At 44.2% G+C, this 20,971-nt stretch overlaps 1 protein-coding gene across 1 annotated transcript in view; it reads right to left on the reverse strand.

The window, feature by feature from the left end:
- Positions 1 to 20,971, reverse strand: part of CCDC149 (coiled-coil domain containing 149) — an 83,384-nt gene that overhangs the window by 3,033 nt on the left and 59,380 nt on the right. The window contains 2 exon segments of the mRNA XM_019552721.1: positions 3,687 to 3,800; positions 11,604 to 11,680. Coding sequence (XP_019408266.1) covers positions 3,687 to 3,800; positions 11,604 to 11,680 — 191 coding nt within the window.

Here is a 20,971-nt window from a genome sequence, read left to right on the forward strand (position 1 = left end):
AACAGTCAAGCACCTGGAAGCTCAGAAATGCCCGAATTAAGGTTGCCTATGTAACCCATAAGTCACACTCCTTGGCCACATACATTACAAAAAAATCTATAAATTACAAGCACATACTATCTTCCTTACAATAATTTTGCCTTGTTCGGCATACAGAACAGACTTACTCTGGGGATAAGTCAAGGGCTAGATGTCAAAGGATCTGCCTTCTATAGGACCCCTCCCTCCCCCTTGCATCACCTGTAAATTGGAAGATTCTCAACTGGCAAGATAACGGATTGCAGGAAGTTCATGTTTAAGACAGCCAGGAATGCTGCTACCCCGGAGACAGCCAGGAATGTTGCTACAGCCTATTCTCGTCTCTGCCACACTGTTGCTGTGTGCTGGCAGATGCATCACGTAATTTTTTGTCATCCTTTTTGAGCACCCAAATTTGAGACCTTTTTGCCTAATACACAGAAGTGAGGCACTTTGACCATATGAACATATATAATGCTATATAAAAGCATTACATGATGCAAAGCACTTTGAAAGGTCAGGTCCCACATATTTCCGATTGGGCACCCAAAATGAGTGGAAACTCTTGACCTTAATCTATGTTTCAGTTCCCTATCGTACCACAGAGATTTTGTGAAGCACTCATTATAGCAATGAGCACCACAGCCCATGAGAAAAGTATCAACGGTGTTTTAAGAGCAGGTTTGAATACAGTGAAATAAGATGGGAAGTCACAAATTGAACAGGAAGAAGAAAACATACTGAACAGCTACTCATTAGCTGAGCCCCATTCACCTTGCACAGGGAATGAGGCAGTGGTCCTGTGGAAGAACACAGCCTTTAATTAGTTGACCATAAATGCCAGAATGTAGCACAAAAGGGTCCAAATTAGGTTTACATCACACATACTTCTGCCACCTGAATTACCAAATTCACTGATAGCAATAGCAATTTGCTACCATATTATACAGGATAACAAGGACAAGCTGTTGGAGGTTGGACCAGCATACACACACAGACACTTCCTGGGAGAAGAATGGTGAGACAGGAATTTGGGTTCATTCTGGGTTCCTGGGGGAGGGGGGAGTAGAGTCTGGGTCTTGAGAGTACACCTCATTTTTCTCTCTCTCCCCCTCCATTTATTTCTTTGGCTCCCAAGTCCACTCTCTCTCCCTGAGTGCCTCATTAATCTGTTTCTTATCACTCTGCCACTCAGCATCTCTTCCTCAATCACATGCTTTGGCAGATCTAAGCGACACTCCATCCCAGCCAACCCCCATCCATCTCCTTCATCTATTCCCGATCCCAGCCTCCTCTCCTCTCCCAGCCTTCCACCCCAGCCTCCGTTTCCTTGTCCCAATCTGTTCCTTTCCTTCCACTGATGAAGGTTTCGTCTCATCTGCCTGGACAAAAACAGTTTGTACCCTCTGGGCACCAAAGGGGACCATTGGGAGCACACGAGAAACAGGCTCCATGGACTCAGTTTCAGTACTTGGACCCATCCCAGCCTGGAACAGATAGGAACAGGTAATGCAAGAACGAACCTTCCTTGCTCTGTTCTGGAGCAGACTGCCACTTGGGGAAGTGCGGAGGTGGTGGGTGGGGAGGAAGCATCAGGAGCCATGATGGGATGGGAGCATGCCAGACAGAGATGGACTCTTGGTACTTAACAGCTAAATCTCTGAAGTCGCTACTGAGCATGTGTGAATAACTTAGTCAAATTTGGTGACATTTTTCACATGGAGGATGAGATGGATAAAACCCTGACCAAAGGGTTTAGCTGCCTATCACATTTCAAGTTTCAGCTCCATAGCATGGAAAAGATCACCAGATCTTAACATGGGAAAACAACAACCAACATTTTCCAAAGAGGCAGGGATGGAGAAATCAACCTGAAGCAGAAAGCTGCGGAGAATGTCACCTCAAACTGTTAAAGTCTGACACCATTATAAGCAAGTGAACGCAGGGTCTGCTAATACGTAGTGTATGGCCCTACCAGATAGGCTTGGCAGGATCTGATTTTGATTGGTAAACACTGATAAACGGCAAGCTCGCCTCACACTCACAGACTGATGGAAAAGTATTTCCATTGGTAATAATCAAAATTTATAGAAAGGGGACAGAAAAGTAAGCTGCTGCCACAATGCCTGGGCAGGCTCCTGCTGTGCAGAAGTTGGAGGCGGGGGGTGGCCTCGGCACTGTGTGTTTGTGCATGTGTATCTGTCCCTGCCCCTGCCTCCACAGCTCTGTGTCTGCAGGGTGCTAGCCAGCTGGGCCCTCCCTTGCAAACTTGGGTGGGAGCCAGCAGGCAGAGGGAGTTGCTGGCTGCAGGGGGCAGATACTGCTGCAGCAGCCAGAGGTTTCCTTGCTGAAGAGTGGGAAGGGGCCAGGGGGCAGTGACTGCTGTGGGATAAGGAAAGCAGGTGCTGAGTTTGGTGGGGCTGTGCACAGGGGCAGTGTGCTGGGATGGAGAAAGAAATGGGTGTGTTTATGTCCACATGTCTGTGTGTATGTGTGTCTGTATGCATGCCCCCACACTTAATATCATGCAATACTGAAAATTTAAAATCAACAAAAAAAAATCAGAATAAATGCTTAAAATAGAAATTGATATCATCTGTCAAAATTTTTTTTAAAAAAAATCAAATTTTGCTAAGCCTACTACTAGATAATACTACCAACTGCATGCTATGTCAAATAGGCAAAGACAATATCATGCTACAAACCAAATACTGAATACAGCGCTTAAAGAATTAATTAGAACAAAATAATTAAGTGCTCAAAACAAAAATGAATATTTATAAAGTTACTACTTTTCAATAGAGGAATATTTAAATACAGTTATTTTAGCAAAAAAATATCAGCTGATCAAGATTATAAAAATGATCAATCTTGCTGTCAAACTTTATCAGATGATGACATGGATAATAAAGTCAAAATGAAACCAGGATCTCTTTAGTTTGAAGAATTAGCACAATAAAGCATTTATGAACCTTCATGATTGGCTGAATAAGATCTGGGCATACCAAAGATCTCATGGCCATTAAATAGCTTATTCAAATGTTGATAGGCAACTATCAAAAGCCATTTCCCATCAGCACAAAAAAATAAAACTAAAGAAAATTTAGTGTGTCAATTAAAATATTGGCGTGCTGCTTGGTATCAAATAGAGCTGGGACAGACTCATGAAAAAATGTTAAAAGCCTTTTCAATCAAAAGCTTTATCAACATGCATATAGATCTATAAAAGAAGAATCAGTGAGAGAAGTTTATTTCCATTTACAATCAGGAAGCCTTTCATCCAGAGATCAGGTATAATACAGGAGAGTTCTAAGCCAGTTCCATAGTCTGCTTACCCGCAGTTCATTGTCACAGAAGAGGAAGAATAGAAGGAAGCTAGTAACACACATCTCATTTTGTAGCATCAGTGACATTCCTTTACCATTTCTCTAGCACTGTGCATCCATTAGACAGTCATTTTTTAGTACCTATACTGGCATTTTTACTGGGATGATCCACCTCCTTTTACCTGTGGTTGGTTCATTCAGTCCTTTAGGCTTATTGAATCTTTACCTTCTGCTATACAGGCATCAAAACTTGGCAGTCATTTTTATTTTATGACTGCCAAGTATGAGATGAAAGGGGAAAAGTCTATGAGCACAACGTTCCTCTATACCCCAGATGCTCACCTTCATGCCTCTGTGCTTCATTCTGTGGTGGCTTGCCAGTGAATGTTAATGGTGATCTTGACCGCTGTATAACAGGCAGGGTTGGATCACTGAATGTGATAGTATCCTTTCCACCTAAAAAGCAAGCATTGGAAACATTAAACCACCAATTAAACTGTATGTTCACCAATGAGTTTGGTGTTGTTTAAGTACATCTTAAAATTTAACTATTTTTTCCATTAAAAAGTACAGTGATACCTGTCAGTACAGAAAGTTCAGTACAGAAAGTTAGATAGGCAAACTGCAACTGAAGTGCACAAGTCAAATATAAAAAAGGGCATATTTCTATCAACGCTGCTGGGTAGAGGACAGTTCTCTAATTTGTTGAAAGGCTACCAGATTTTGCGTTCAGCTATAATCAGATCATATCTATGTGATGCAAAAAGTATTTTTAGATTAAAGCTTTATGCTAATACAGAGATCATTTGCATTTAGACTTGAGTAGCACACCATTACCAACAAGTATTCAGCACTGACCCTGCACCCTCTACATCCCGCTTTCATTGCCAAAATCTCTCTTATTACAAATGCAATTTTGTGCATTATTCTTTATGAAAATTTTATCCCAAAGTTCTTTCAAAAAAAGGTAGTTTAAGAGACGGCCCAGAATTAGGGCAGCAAACACAAACATTGATACTGCAGGGAAAGGGGACTAGAAATGTTTACTCCACTGAGCCAAATTCATTTATGTGCATTTTAGTTCGAATCCAGCTGGAAAGGAGTAAATTGCCCCATTCCTTGGTGGATGAAATCTTGTTAACTAAACTCTTCAGGCCAAGCATTCTGTTGTATATGACTAGCTAGCAGGGGCTTTAGATTCCATGGCAGTGAGAAAGTAAACTACAACAGCTTACCCCACATGCCTTCTACCATGCAAGGCACTTAGAGGTCATCAGGAAAGACACTAGGACAAACTGGAAATAGCACACATTTGCAAGCTCAAATGACTGTGGCATTCTAAAGGACAATACTAGCTGACAAATAACATCTGGTACGGTGGTTTGCTAAAACAATTACCACTGTTCTACTCGCCTCTATTAAACACATAAGACCACAAGTTAGTACCACCATTACTCTGTACATTCAAATTAACTTTGACATACTCTGCAACCTGTCTTAAACTGAGATCTTAAACCATGGGAGTCTTAAACCAAGACTAGGGGTTTCCCGGAGGGACTAGTGATTTTGGGGTCCTCAATTTTTGGCTCAGCCTGAAGTCAGCCTCCCCTCCAAAGCTCTCATCCTTTAAAGCAGGGGTGGGCAATTATTTGGGGTGGAAGGCTGCTTAATGAGGTTTGGTGAGCTTCTGAGGACCACAAGGGTAGCCCAGCCCCTTGACAGTTGTTCCACTACCTGGTCATCATCTTGGGACTGGAAGTCCTGCCCCCAGCCCCCTGACATTTGCCACTGGAAGTCCCTCCCCCTTTCCCCCCAGAACTACTCCCTTTGGGAGGGGGGTTACATTTTAGAACCAGAAAAACAACAAATCATACACGAAAAGTCAAACACTTACTATAACATATTTTAATTTTAATACAAAAATATTTTGTCATGATTTGTGTTTGTGTACTGAATACAGAGGTGACTGCATAACTCAAAAATAAATTCTTAGTCTTGTACAGTGTGTGGAGGCGTGGTTGGGGGTGGTGCGGCGGTTGAGGGGGTGTGGATGTGTGTACGGGGGCAGGGTATGTTGGGGGTGTGTATATGTGGGGAAGGTTGTGAGGGCAGTGTACGAGTGTGTGGCATTTGTGGGATGTGAGGGAGGGTGGGGGGTAGGGACCCCCTCCACACTTCTCCATGGTGCAGCAACAGCAGGCGGAGGTGCTCGTGGAGCTTGTGCTCGTGCCAGGCACGAGCTCTCCGAGTGCCCCCCCTGCTGCTGCTGCACCATGGCAGAAGTATGGAGGGGGTCTCTATACCCCCCCATACCCTACAAATGCCACATACAACACTGCATGGAGCTTCCCTTCAGTGCCGCATGAGTGTGGGGGATGCAGATGCGCAGTGGGTAGTGCCAGCGATAGAGGTGGGCTGGCTGGGCTGCACCTCTCACTGTGGTGTGCAGTGCTGGCTGGAGGCACACACCACCAGGCATGACTGCCCCTAGCACCTCTGCCTGCTGTTGCTACCGCTGCTGCCTGCCAGAGCTGTGCGCAATGGACAGTGCGTGGAGGGGGTCCCCACGTCCCCCCGACCCTCCCTCACACCCACAGCCTGCCCACCCAAGCTCTGTGCTGCCACTGCCCCCCTAGGCGCAGGCTCCCTATTGCCACCAGCTGCAGCCCCATGCTCCCACCCAGCTGCAGTTCCCCCTCACCCCTACTACTTCCCTACCTGGTGCCTGGAGTGCGTGGGACACCAGGGAAGCCAAGTAGGTCCCTCGGCAGCTGCAGCAGCAGCCCCAGCCAGAAGCAGCATGCTAGCCGGGCTACAGCCTTCCACTCACGAGGGTGGGAGTGAGGCATAATTGGGTATGTTGGCGGGGGGGGGGGGTTTACATGGGCACCTCACTCCCACCCTTGTGGGCAGAAGAGGTGGGTGGGGTACAATTAGTTGTTCGGTGCCGCGAGCTGGATGTAAGTGCCTGGTGGGTTGGATCCAGTCTGTAGGCCGTATTTTGCCCGTCCCTGCTTTAAAATGTCTTGAGTTAGAACCCTAACATTTCTAGTCATGTTTACCAATCTTGGCTGTACGTGTCTGGTGACAGGACTTTTCCCTGTCTTTCTACTGCCTGATACAATGAGGCTCTGACATTGCTGAGGTACACGTGTGGCAGTAATACAAATAAATAATTCTTGAGACACTTTGATGCTGTCAGGATATTAGACAACCAGCTTCAACTGAATTTGCATCTGCACTCTGCTTCTTCTATAGCACATAATACAATTAAGCAGTTAATTAACAAATAGCCGAGTGAGAGACAAACTCTAATGTAAAGCCAAAAGGAGACATTTTTAGCTAAAAATTTGAGGGCTTCTCCAAATGACAAAAGCTGAAGGAGGGAAAAAAGATACTTAGTATCCCATGACAGTAGCAAGACTATGCAAAGAGATGGGCACGAGGTCAATGTCAAAGGGGCAGTGCTGGCAGGAAGAGGAGCACTACACATGCAAGATCTACGTGACAGGAGAGAAGTGATTAAATCACCAGTGAGATTAAAGGATGGAAAGGGTAATTTTCAGCCTGAAGAAAGTAGCTGCCAGAGGAGCTATTTGTGCTAAATACCTCGCAAAGCCATCTCAGAAGCAAGAAAGTAAATGTAGGGCTGCAACTCTTGTGGCTTCCAATTCAAATATCAAATGACAAAAAGTGTTGATTTGCACCAGCAATTACACACTCACTTTCACAACATTTTACTTTGAAACTGACTGGTTACACATGTACTGGTTAGACTGCCATCCACCATTAAAGCAGTATTGTTTCACTGGCCCAAGTGGTATTATTTATATATTGCAACAGTGATTCATGTCCTTGTTAAGTAGGGGGCTAGAGCGTTGCAAAAGCACAGCATGATTGGGGTATACTAATGAAACCTGAATTAGTTGACTGAACCAGGTTACCTCTTGAAGCTACCCTGCTCAGCACAGTTCCTGGAATGTGCACAGTCCATTAGTGAACCTCTTGGGGGGGGGGGTTCAGTTAAAAATGTATGGGCAAGTGAATGAGAAGCTACAAGGTAGAAAAATAAGCTAATCTGTTCCTTTCACCAGAGGAATATTGTTTTCCCCAAGTGTAACCTGGTTGATCCCTCTCAAATTTTTGCCTGCATTTAAATAGCTCTTCTAGAAAGGCTCCCATAATGGCCACCACCTGTGTACCCAAAACCTGCAGAGAATATCAACCTTGCTTCTCAACTGGACTAAGTTAATGACTGTTTAGAAACAAAAGCATCTGCAGCATTTCCTGTGGTCACAAGAAGAAATGCTGTTCAAAATGATTTTTCTTTTCTGCTCAATTCTTTTGCAGTGGGAATTAGTATTTCAGAGCACAGTAAATAAAGCTGCAATGAAGTATCCAATTACACTAATGTCTAAGAGAACTAGACTGACACTTTCTATGCATATTTGTCTAGTGAACCCATCACTCCAGTACCTAGGCAGCAAATAAAGGCTCCTAGGATACTGAAACAGTATATTCTTTGTTTCATCCTCAGTGAAGATGAGCTCATATTAATGGGATCTGAAAAGAATTAGTGCCCAAGACCTCTCTATGTAAAACCATGTCCTCATGACCAGTCTATTTCCACTAGTACAATGAAACCATCAGCCACAAAGAGAGACCTATAATTGCACAGGGCAAAACTTTCCCAGGGCCTGAGCCACTTCTAAAAAAGCATAAAACTCTTGCTGTTCGTTAACCACATTTCTTTCATTCGTTACCTACAAGGTAGCAATCAAAACATCTACAATTTGTCAAGCTAGTTCAACTATAGGATGACTTACGGAGGAAGCAAATATTACCATATGTTCTTGCATATAACCCACTCTGAATATAACACCCTACTTTTATAGGGTGTTATATTCACCTTATTTAAAAAATATTTTTAAATATGTACCCTATTTTTAAAAGGTATCATGAAGAAAAAAAGATCTTGCCTTAGGTAAATATCTGAATAGCCATAGCTAGGGAGCCTGCTGTCACCTCCATGGATCAGATGGGGACTAGGGACCTGGCCTGGGGCTGCATGGTGAGCCCATTCTAGCACAAGAGTCTAGGGCTGCACGGCAGGTCGGAGGCTGTGCACCCTGACAGCATGCTGAGTCTGGGACCACCCATGTGCCAGGTGTGACCCCCAGATCCTGGCTCCGAGACTACCCACCAAGTCCAAGGCTGCATCCTGGCTCTGGAGACATATTTTGGGTTTGACCCAACACTTGGCTGTAGAGCCAGCATACAAGTGGTCCCAGACTTGATATGCCAAGTCCAACTTGACACATGGCTCCGGACTGGACTTGGCACATCAGGTCCAGGGTTGTGTGTCAGGTCAGACTCAGCACCCTGGCTCTGGCCATGGACCAACCCTATGCACTGGCCTGATGTGTTGCATGGATGGGGTAGAAGATCCCCCATAGGTAGAGACCTACTGAATTCACGGAGGAAGTGGGCTGCACACCAGCTTCTTTATTCTTGCAGGGTCCCCTGTGCAACACCCGCTTCTCCCTCACTGACTGCTAGAGGGGCCCTGCCACTCACTCTTTAATCAGCAGGGAGACATAAACAGTCATTTTAATCATGGAACTGTTTTTGCCTCCTGGCCAGTCAGTAACAAGCAGCAGGGCCACCAGGGTCCCTCAGCCAATCAGCAATGGGGAGGAGGGGGCTGCATGGGGGAACCTGCAAGACTAAAGGAGCTGCTGCACAGCACACTTCCACCATGAATTTAGTAGATCCCTCCTCATAGGTCCAGAAATTTAGTGGCTGGGGGACACAGAAGGAAGCAGTGGCAGTGTTAACTGTCATGACTCCCAGAGCTGCAGCAATTATCACTGCTATCACTCTGACCTGCCCTCCCACCCCTACTAAACTTCTGGACCGGAGGGGATCCCTTTTTCTCATATTTAATGCCTCCCCAATTTTCCCCAGCTGGCTTTGGCTGGAAAGGTGCAGGTTATAGGCAAGAAAATATGGTACTTCTATTTTTAAATACTTGGAAGATGTTCCAATAGCACAGTGATGGGAGTGGTGAAAAGACATGTTTTATTGGTAGTGCTCCTAGCGGTCACCACCTGAAACTGATCTAGACTGATGGGCAGCTCTAACCAGGTCTCTGGGCCTCCCTACCAAGCCCAGGACCATTTGCTGCACTTCTGTGTGGATGAAGTGGAGGGGCCTTTTCTGGAGAGCAGGCTCAGTGAGGAGGCAACACAGATGCAGCCTTCCCTAAGCATGATTGAAAAATCAGTTTTCCTCAGCAAGTCTTTACACCGACAAAAAAAAAAAATCAACTCACTGCAAATTAAGTGATTATTTTTTGTTTGAACTCTAGCATAAATGAGATTGGGTGCTCTAAGGCCTCCCCCACTCACTCACCTAAACCCACATCCAGCCTCCGGGTCTATTATGATAGTCCCAACCACGTTTGAAAATTGGGCACTGTTTGACAGAGCAGAAACCAGTTTACAACCCTCTGACAAGAATACTCCTGTTGAAAATTTAAGGTAGATCACAAACAAAAGCACAGTTCTGATTTACTGGTCTGGTTAAATCCAGAAGTAAACCCCACTGTTCATCAGAACTACCAATCCAGTATAAAATTCAGTTACAACTATTTAGTATCATCCTTCATTACCATTTTCCTCAATTTAAAAGAACTGCCTTGCACAGCACTCTCTATTTCCCTTGTGGCCATCTAACTCACTCAGTTGAACATCTTAATCTGACAGATATAAAAATGTTCAGATAACATTTCCATTTATTTACATGCAGTGACAATATTTAACGTACTGCTAAAATTAGTTACTAAAAATATACACGTCAAGTAGAACCTACTCCCAAATCCCACTGAGACATTGTAGCTCAGGCCTTCAGGCAGCAAAAGAAAGGAAGGAAAGAGACAGTTGTTATTGTATAAATATTAATTTGAGATCTTACCTAAATAGACCAACAATGAAGCAAGACATTCTCAGTGTCCCAATTGTTCTATTTTACTCTTTATACTTTCACAAAAGTTAAAACACTGCATTTATTAAGCTACAAATTTCAATGAACCCTATTTTTGAAACAATGTAAAAAGCACCAACAGGTTGAATTTGAACAGGTTAAAGTTTACATGATATTTCTATTAGTATGTTAACCTATAATACAAAGTTCCAGTATAAATATTACATTGGCATCTCCCATCAAGAAGACATGGGAAAAGCAGAACTTGGAGTTGAACTGACTAGGTTTGTTACCAGGACTCTTCAGATAAATTGCTGAATATTTAAATTTTGTGAAAAGTTTTGACCTAACTGACAACGTTAAAACTCCTGTAGCTTTATTTATATTAGTTCCTGCACATGGTAGCAAAATGTGGGAAACTAGGCAAAACTAGCCGAATGGTGCAAACACTAGGGAGAAAGTGGAATCATTCACAGTGGTTAAAACAAGACACAGCTACATGTAATGGGAGGAAAATAAATAAAAGTTGAATACTGAACATTTTCCAAACAAGCCAGCTTAAATCTCCCTCTACTTAAGTAATTTAAAGCCAAAAAAAATTAAGAAAATGTTCTGTTCTGGCAGAGATATGGACTAGATCATTTAAGATCCCTGTGGTAGTATTAAGGGTACTGCTGTGGCCATGATGGTCCAGGAGCTATGCAAGAGGCAAGGATTTTTCTGGGTGATATCTTATACTGGACCAGCTACATGGTTGAAAGATATCACCCACAAAAATCCTAAGATCCTTTACATTTTCAGTTTCTCAGTTTACAAAATTCTATAGAAATTATCAACAAATGCTGCAAATAATACAAGGTTACTTTAGTTACTGAAAACAAGTACACAATAAATAAACCTTCCAGAAAATCATAGCTATAATCAGTTTATACAAGAAGCTTAAATCAGTTTAATACTTTTCAGCATCAAACTATGGCAATAATTTGACCGTTTCTAATTTGACCATTTCATGTGTTCAAAACGATTTTTTCCTATTATATCCAATAGCTATAAATTAGAATGATATATGAAGTAAGAATTTTTAGGAATGACTAGGCATTTTGGGTGCCCAAAAGACTTGCAGTCAAAGGGTTTGATTTTCCAAGTGTGTTGAATACTTTTCAAAACCAATGGTCACATTTAAAAACAAGCACATATTTGCAAGTTTATCACAGAATTTATACTCAAGGAATTTCTTTTAAATTGAAGAAGTTGCTTTCCTGATTTTTTACTAACCTGGAAGACTCCACAAACCAGAAATTTCCAATGTCCTTAATTTCTTCTCCAGCTCTGCCACTCGGTTTCCTAGAATTCTTGGAGGGGGAACAACACACATAAATAAACAATGTTTCACTGAGAAAATACAAAATTCTTTCTTGAAGAAATGTAGTCCATCAACAGATATTCATGTAATTACTGATACATTCTCCACTGTCCCAGAAAATGCATATTTATTAGTTAATAATTTTGTCACTCATTTTAATAACAGTGATGGACAAAGGTCACTGCAAATCAAGTCTGGATGTTTAACTAAGCCTTGCTCAAATGAAAAGGTCTCAAATCCCCAGTAATTCAGGGTGCAGACAGAAGTGCAGCTCCCTGCTGTAACTGGGCATGCTTCACAGAAGTGTTCCAAGTTCCAACCATCCCCTGGACCAAACAGAAGTCCACTGCTGGTTCCAGGGTGGGGGGATGCTACCTGCTGATGGAGCCTGCAGCTGGTTTCTCATTGTAACAACCCTTCTTCCCTGCCAGTCTGCACAGTTTTCAGAATGGGAGGCGGGGAAGGGCGCAGAGGAAGCCCAGCTAGTGCTGGAAAGTGGGGTGAGTGAATAGGAGCCCTCCCACTCTGGAATGGTGTAGGTGATTTGAAGTGTCCACCCCCCAAAGTGGAGGGGGGGGCTTCATTTCACCCACCTCACCCCTTAGCAGGTGCTGAAAAAAACACTGACTGAGCTCCCTCCACTCCCTTTCCCCCACTCCCATTCTGGAAACAACATGCTGGAAGGCAGCACAGAACCAAATTACAGAAGACTATTTAAAAGTCTTCATCTGAGCCTGAGGATTTTCACCTGAATGGCCATTTTTGAAGCAGTCTGCAGCCATGTACTTGTGTTTGGTCACAGCTATAAATTGCTTTCTGTTGCCAGATCAAGCGAAAATTGTCAATTCTGTCTGCACTCAGTGACAACAAAAGCACCCCAGGATACTTCCACTTCCTTCCTTGGCTCACACTGTAAATGAAACAGTACACAGAAGTTCTTCTTTAAGCCCAAAGTATTAAGGTTGGCTTTAAAATATCTGTTGTAGCCTTGGTCCATTTTTTTAATTCAGTTTAGCTTGTTCACCACTCTATAATATTTCATTTGATACAAACCCTTTACTTTTTCTCTTGTTAAACCATCTCAGCTTATCAACTGCTTTCAGTTTTCTCTGCATTTCTTAGGTCTTGTTTCTGAGTTTTACATAAATACTATTTGAAATCAGTTCTCTCGATTACATTTCAGCCTAACAAGTGCTTTAATGCCTATGAATTCTGACTCAATCAGGATTTTAAACAATTCCTTACCAGATATTTGAGACTCACTCTTTTAAGATAGCTGCCTTGCTTCCCGATTTACAGCACAGGTTCCCCAGGTGTCCAGTGCTTACATCTGCATTAGGAGGGAACAGCTGTCACAGGGAAGTAGACAGCACCTTTCACATAGGGAAACTACTACTGGTGGATCCCCATCTTCCTGTTCTAAGACCCAGTATAGGCTGGCTGGAAAGGCTTCTAGGGGGATAGGGGGGAAGGGACAACTACTCCACACAAGTTCAGCAAGTGCTACACACTCTCATGATAAACTGGCCTCCTGTTCGAGACTAGGGTGTCACTACTTCAGTATTCATGTCACAGCTACTAGCAAGAGAACAAATTCCCTTGTTCTAGTACTAGTTGGCACTAGTATTATTTCACCTCCTTTTCATTGGTAATTCTAGAACTGGGACAGGAAAAGGAAGGCATGGCCCCACTATCTCATGGATACCACTAACTCAAAGGGATAACTTGGCACTCTATCTGGGGTCAAATTTACTGTCATGACTTTTGTTATTGATGCACTGGGTCTACCTCCAAGCCTCTTGCTGGATTCCTTGAAACAGGGGCTGGGGAATTGTCTATCCCCGGTGACAAGTCCCCAGATCAGAATATCATTATGACCCTGGGATCACTAAATTACAAAATCATGCTTAGCCGCCCTCCTTACAGGTAGGGACAGAGTAGAGAGGTTTTAAATATGTGGGCTGAATTCTGTCTTAGTCTGTCCCAGGCTACATTAATGTTTCCATGCTTCTTTTCAAATATGAGTGAATTGTACATAAAGCCAGTGCAAACTTGTCAAAATACATTCCTCAAATAATTTTCTAGTCAGTTTTCACTATTGGTTGCTTTGATTTTTGTTTTTTAAATAAAAGCATTTTCCACTACAGCAGGTGCTATGGAAACATGCAACTGTTAACCTGAAGTCCTTGATTTCTGATCAGTGAGTATTTGTATAGAGGCTATAGGGAACAGAGGCAACAAGTGCCCCACTGTGTGCACAATCTTTTCTAGATCATGCACCTTTAGATGTCCAGGTGATGTAAACTGTAGGGTCAAGGACAAAGCTGCTGCTGACAGCAGAAAGAAGCACTATTGCCAACTCCCTGTTACCAATATGTCTGTCATCAAAACGGTCAATCTGGGCCTCTTGTTGTGGATCAGGTTTTACTGCACATCTACCTCACTGTTCACACCACAGTAGTAACACCAGCTTCCTCCTCACCTCCCATCTGAATTTAGCAGATCACACCAGAGCTATCTTATACATGGGCAGAACCTCAAGGGAGCTCTGGTGGTTTATACCACCCAAGGTAGATCCTCCTTTTCTTTCCATTTAGAAGGGTGCGCAGCATGGAAGGCGGTGCCCTTTTTCTCCACTGGCAAAATTTCCCTGCTATCTATAAAGAGTTGTCACGGTCACATCCCCAGTTTTATCACAGACATTTTCATTTAGCCTCAGAATGACACAGTCCCACGCTCAGTCCTGTCTATATTTAAGTTAAGTTCTAAAATTTTAAGTCCAGTGCATGCTAAAAGCTTGCTGGAGCAGTCTGTAGGTTTATGAATAGGGGCAAGCTAATCTATGGGTATACCTGGGTAACAGAAAATCAGCTATAAGATATTTATAACTAATTCAACCTAGCTTTACTCAAGCCAAGAAAACTGTTGTCCCTTTTTAGCCACGGCATTAAGAGTATTTTATTCTCTCATTTACATAATTGATGCATCTTAAGCTGAAATAATATCACATACAGAATTTATTTACAGTCAGCTTCATAAATCAAGCTGATATGCTTGAGAGAAAGACAACAGATGAACCAGGAACAAGCAATGCCCATTGTGAACAGGAATCCTCCTTAGTCCTTGCCTTGCATTTAATGTCAGGGCCAAAAAACAACGATTAAAGTGGAGATAACCCAATTATGCCATAAACCACATACTACCATGATTATATTTAGCATGCAGTTCTCCTCAGATGTCCTTTTCTTATAGAAATAGCAAGAATAAAAACACTTACACTCTAGGAGTAAGCGTCAAGGGAACCTAAGACGTTTCTGCAAGAGCACTAGAGCAGAAAGCCAGGCTCAAATATCCAATATCTGATCCAACTAAAATGTATTCTAGTGTTGTTCTAATGTCAAACAAAAGAGCTGCTCTGTCACTTCGTAGTTAAATAGTTGTGTCCCAGGCTTCAAACAGTGAAGAAGCTTTGGACTTTGGGAGACAAATGAGTTCCCAGAGACTGAAAATATTTTTTCTTAATCTCTTTTTATTTATAATGTGTACATGGTAGTTAGCGTCGCTGCCTTGAGCAAAAATAAATTAACAGTAAAAGAAAAAAAAAAAAGGAATGAAAGCAAAACTCACAGCTATCTTCCCAGAGTTCAGTAAAATACAGCTCTGTGTACAAATCTAAATCTGTGTTCTTCTGTCTACTACTGCCAACTGTTGCACCTGTACCCTGCAACCACCACACCAATCCCCTGATGGGACAGCATGCACTTGGGTCTGTCACTCAAAAAATACTGCTCTCCTATACACTGAGTTTTGGAAATTGTGTTCATCACAACTTCTTGTCTGCATTTATCACTGATCAGTCTTTGCTTGTCCTTCCTAACAAAGATGAAGCTATTTAAAACTATTATATTTGAAGAACTTTCTGTCACTGACCTTAACAGGGAATTGCCTTTAAAACCTACTCACATAAGTACTGAATAGTATAAACCCATTCATGACACAAGGGTTCAGTGGTCTGCTTTTGTTTCTTTTCCTCCTAGTAACCCTGGGGAATTATGCATTCATGCACCCATGCAATTTTGCCCGTAAATGGCATTACCGTGCATAATTACATAATCTTGCATAATTTAACTGTGGCAGTCTCTGTGCCTCCACCTCCATGATGCAGGCACAGAGCTGTATGACTGGATGCTGGGTAAGTGGGGAGGGGAGCTCCTGCCTACAGGAGGGGTGGGGTTTGTGGGTGCGTGTGGGCCATGCACCATTAGGCCAGGCCAGCTGGCTCTGTGCCTCCACGTGGGGCTTCCAGCACTCCAGCAGGAAGCTACATGTGAAAGCACAGAGCCTGCCCAGTCTGGTGGCATGTGACACTGTGGGTCCATGTGTGGCTTCCTGCTGAAGTGCTGGAAGCCCCATGTGGAAGGCCAGCCAGGCCCAATGGTGCACAGACTGGGAGCTAGGCAACATCAGACTGGGTGGGAAGCTACACATGTAGGCACAGAGCTGCATGCCATCGGGCTGGGCAGGCTCCTGCTTACTTGCACATGGGGCTTCCCATTAGTGTGCTGGAAGCCCCATGTGGAGGCACAGAGCCTGCCCAGCCCAATGGCGCATTTGGTACACATGCCATTGGGCTGGGCTGGGCTGGGCTGGCCGACTCTGTGCCTCCTCATGGGACTTTCAGCACTTCAGCAGGAAGCCACACATGGAAGCATGGAGTCTACCCAGCCTGATGGCCCATGGCTCCTGCCTGCAGGGCCATGAGCCCCACGTGCTGGCACAGAGCCAGCCTGGTCTGATTTGAAGGTGTGCGCCAGTGGGCCAGGCTGACTCAGCGCCAGTACATGCAGGCTGTAAGACTCAACCAGAAGCATGAGCTGCAAGGGGCTCTGCCTGCCACAGCCATGAGCACCTTGAGGGCCTGCTGCCTGCCTGCTACTGCTGAGCTGGTGGTGATGACCAGGTTTGTGTACCATGAGGGAGGCCCACACTCAGCTACAAACCCCATACATGCACACACCCACATCCCTTCACAACCTCCCCACAAACCCCAGACCCACCCACAAACTTCACCCCCCTTCACAAACCCTACAAACCCCACACCTGCCCACAAATACCACACATACCTACACCCCCACACCTTCACAAATTCCCCACACACCCCACAACCATATAAAGTAGCTGCATATATTTCTAATGAAGTTTCAAATAGTGTTATATATATATTCACATACACACACACACACACACATACATACACACACACACAAAAATTAAACTGAAGTAATTAATTTTACATAATTTTGAACTTTCTTGTGTATCATTTTGAATTTCTCTGCACATACTTTCCTGGGGTGTAAGTAATGCCAAAATCCACCATTTTTTCAGATTCAAAATGTTCTCTCCTGTAGCCAGCCAACAGAGGGGGCACAATTTTTACCTAATTACATTCTGGGAACAACATCCACATGATCCACAAAGATGATGCACACAAAGACAAAGCAGTAAAAAAACACAGAAGTTACATTTTTTTGTGCCAAAAGTCATTGCTGTTTGATTAAGAGTAAAGGAGGAAATTAGTAGGAAAATAAGTGGTAATGCTACAGTAATGTAGTAGCCATGACAGTTCAGGAATTATGTGAAAGGCAAGGGGTTTTTGGGGGGTGACATCTTTCATTGAACCAGCTGCATGGTTGGAATAAAGTCAAACAAGCTTTCAAATGCAAGACATTCTTCATCAGATCTGAGGAGGGAAACAAGCAAATACAGCTGAGAGTAGAACCATGAAGATGGAGGAGGGGAGGAAAATTTTCAAGGGTAGCAGACAAAGAATTGTTTACTGGAAGAATGAAATCCATCAATATGTGTTGCCTTTAAACAAGGACATGCCAGTAGAAAAACAGAAATATTTTTGAAAGAGCCATTTAAATACTCTGCAGCAACCTATTACAATATAAAAAGGAACCCCCCACCCTCCAGTGACCATATACTCTTGGTGGTCACCTACCACCCCACACTGGAATTGATCAGAAGAAGCATCAAACAATTCATTAGACCAGACCAAGAGAAATATTCCAAGCCCCTTCACTTCCAAACCCCCAACCTTGCCCAGTTCACAGGAAGCAAAACTCCCCACTGCTCACCAGACATCAAATGGGACACAGCGTTGCCTTAGCAACAGATGCTTTAACCTGCCAACACATCTCCACTGCTTCCACAATCAACACTTTCCACAATGGACCCATAAAAATCCATGGATCCCACACGTCTTTCCCAAAATGTAATATTGGGAAAACTCAGTTTCATCTGAGGGTAGATGTTTGCTTAATGCAAATTGTCTCTCGCTACCAAGTGGTGAGGTGCTGTAACAGCATGTTCTACGGACAGTTAGACAGAGAGCTGGTTGGAGTAATGTACACCAAAGTAAAATCTAAAGTCAACTTTTCTGTAGAAAGGATGTGTTGTGCGCACACACCCTAAAAGTAAAACAAAGTGAAGTTATGAACATATGTAACATTTAATCATTTGAAAAGGCAAAAAGGGTGCTGCCTGCAGGAGCTCACATCAGCTGTTACAGTGTATACAGCTCCTGTAGCATTGCTGTAACTTCAGACCTGAAAGAACTGCTTTTGATACACTTGTATCAATCCTACATTATAATAACTTATAGCCTTGGATATGTCTGGATGGCGCAGTTGCCAACCACCCCTTTCTACTGTGTAGTTCTGCACTCCAGTGGCCTAGGCTCTCCATGGAGTCTGGATCACACCAGAGGAGCTTCAGTCAGGGACTTATTTTTAAGTTTCTGAAGCAGGTAACAATCCACCTCCTCACCCCACCACCAACCGTTGGCACCCCCTCACTTCCCCTCCATGCTCAGTGGTGCCTCCCCTTGCATCCATTTTCTCTCCCCTTGCTTGGGTCCCCTAGGTGTTGCCTGCCACTCTAAGAAGAGGCACAAGGAGCTGGCAGGTGTCATAGCCCAACCATTGGCAAAAATATTTAAAAACTCATGGCACTCAGGTGAAATATCTGAGGACTGGAAGAAGACCAGTCTGGTACCCATCTTCAAGAAAGGATGGAAAGTAGATCCTGGGAATTACAGGCCAATCAGCTTGACCTCAATCCCCGGTAAGATTCTGGAGAAAATTATCAAGGAGACCCTTCTGGGTAACCTGGCTTAGGGCAATGTCCTGAGGGATAGCCAGTACAGGTTTGTTGCGGGTAGGTCTTGCCTGACCAATCTCATCTCCTTCTATGATAAGGTGACCTATCACCTGGACAAGGGAGAAGAGACTGATATCATATATCTGGACTTAAAAAAAGCCTTTGATCTGGTGTCCCATGACCTCCTCATGGAAAAATTGGCCAGCTGTGGCCTCGGCTACACCAGTCTGATAGCTGGGAAATTAGCTCTGAGGTCAGACCCCGAGAGTAGTGTTCGATGGTAGCAAATCATTATGGCGCTCTGTGACCAGTGGCATCCCCCAAGGCTCTGTCCTTGGACCGGTCCTCTTTAACATCTTTATCAATGATGTGGCTATTGGTGTCAAAAGTACACTAAGTTCACCGATGACACTAAACTTTGGGGCATAGTGTCCACACCTCAGGACAGGCTAGTGATCCAGGCTGACCTGGATAAACTTGGTAAGTGGGCGGACACAAACCTGATGACATCCAATACCAATAAATGTAAGGTACTCCACCTCGGGGGAAAAAACCCGCAGCATACTTATAGGCTCGGCAGTGCTACGCTTGCTAGCAGCACTGCTGAAAGAGACTTGGGGGTCATGATTGACCAGAAGATGAACATGAGCCACTAATGCAACGTCGCAGCTGGAAAAGCAAACAAAACTCTGGCTTGCATCCATAGATGCTTCTCAAGTAAATCTCAGGATGTCATCCTTCTGCTGTACTCGGCCTTGGCGAGGCTGCAGCTGGAGTACTGCATCCAATTCTGGGCTCCACAATTCAAGAAGGATGTGAAGAAGCTTGAGGGAGTCCAGAGGAGAGCCACTTGCATGATCAGAAGGCAAGAGAATAAGCCTTATGAGGAGAGGCTGAGAGCCATGGGACTCCTCAGCCTGGAAAAGCACAGGCTCAGGGGGGACCTGGTGGCTGCTTGTAAGTATGTAAGGGGTATACATCAGGACCTGGGAGAACATTTGCTCACCAGAGCACCCCAAGGAAAAACAGGGACCAATGATCATAAACTCCTCCAAGACAGCTTTAGGCTGGACACAAGAAAAAATGTCTTTACTGTCCGAGCCCCCAAGACCTGGAATAGACTCCCTCCAGAAGTGGTGCAGGCACCTACTCTGGACTCATTCAAGAAACATTTAAATGCTTATGTTGCTGCAGTCCTTTGACCCTAGCTGACTTCCTGCCCCTGGGGCAGGGGGCTGCACTTGATGATCTTCGAAGTCCCTTCCAGCTCTCACATCTAGGAAATCTATGAAGAGATGACAGCAGGCTGAGCTGTGTCTGGGAGGCTAACTGCTAATAAGCCAGCTGCCAACAACCAGGCAGACCTGTAGTTAACCAGATAGCAGCTACCCTTGGGGGAGTAACTCTTCAAGGAAGCAGTCACAGAGCAGTAAGCAGCAATAGGGCAGGCATTTAGGCAGCTCAGAAGCAAAGAGTTGCAGGCAGCAGAGCTAATCCCTAGTAGGGAAAGCAGACTGACCATCAGGCACAGAAGGGGCCTCTGTATGGTTGTAGAGTCCTTTGACCAGAAGGGGCAGGGCCCAGGAGGCACATAAAGAGAGTGTCTGAGATCAGATAGTCAAGTCGGGCTATGCAAGTAGCAGGGAGAAGAACTATGCAGCAAGATAGCTGCAGGGGAGCAATTAAATGATACCTGAGCTGCCCCGGGAACTACAAATAAGGAACTGAGAGCTTGCAGGGATTTAGTACCCAGGATGAGGAGGGTTTGTTATACAGCCAGTGCACTTGTAGTTACAGCCACTGGCAATCAATGGGATGGCCTCACCCCGGAAGGCCATCTGCAGTGGTGTCCCCCAGAGATCTGTACTTGGACCCATGCTCTTCAACATATTTATTTATGACTTGGATGAGGGGGAGGAAAGCTAAATGATAAGTTTGTGGCTGATACTAAGTTGTGGGGAAGCACAAGCGCATCAAAGGATAGGCTAAAGATCCAGGATGGCCATGAAAGACTCGTTTTATGGGTGCAACGGAGTCAGATGAAGTTTAACAGGGAGAAGTGCAAGGTTCATAGCTGGCAGGGTTGGAAGGGACCCGAGCAGATCATCAAGTGCGA

The sequence above is a fragment of the Crocodylus porosus genome, unplaced genomic scaffold (genome assembly GCF_001723895.1).
Source record: "Crocodylus porosus isolate Cpor-Errol unplaced genomic scaffold, CroPor_comp1, whole genome shotgun sequence".
Classification (NCBI taxonomy): Eukaryota; Metazoa; Chordata; order Crocodylia; family Crocodylidae; genus Crocodylus; species Crocodylus porosus.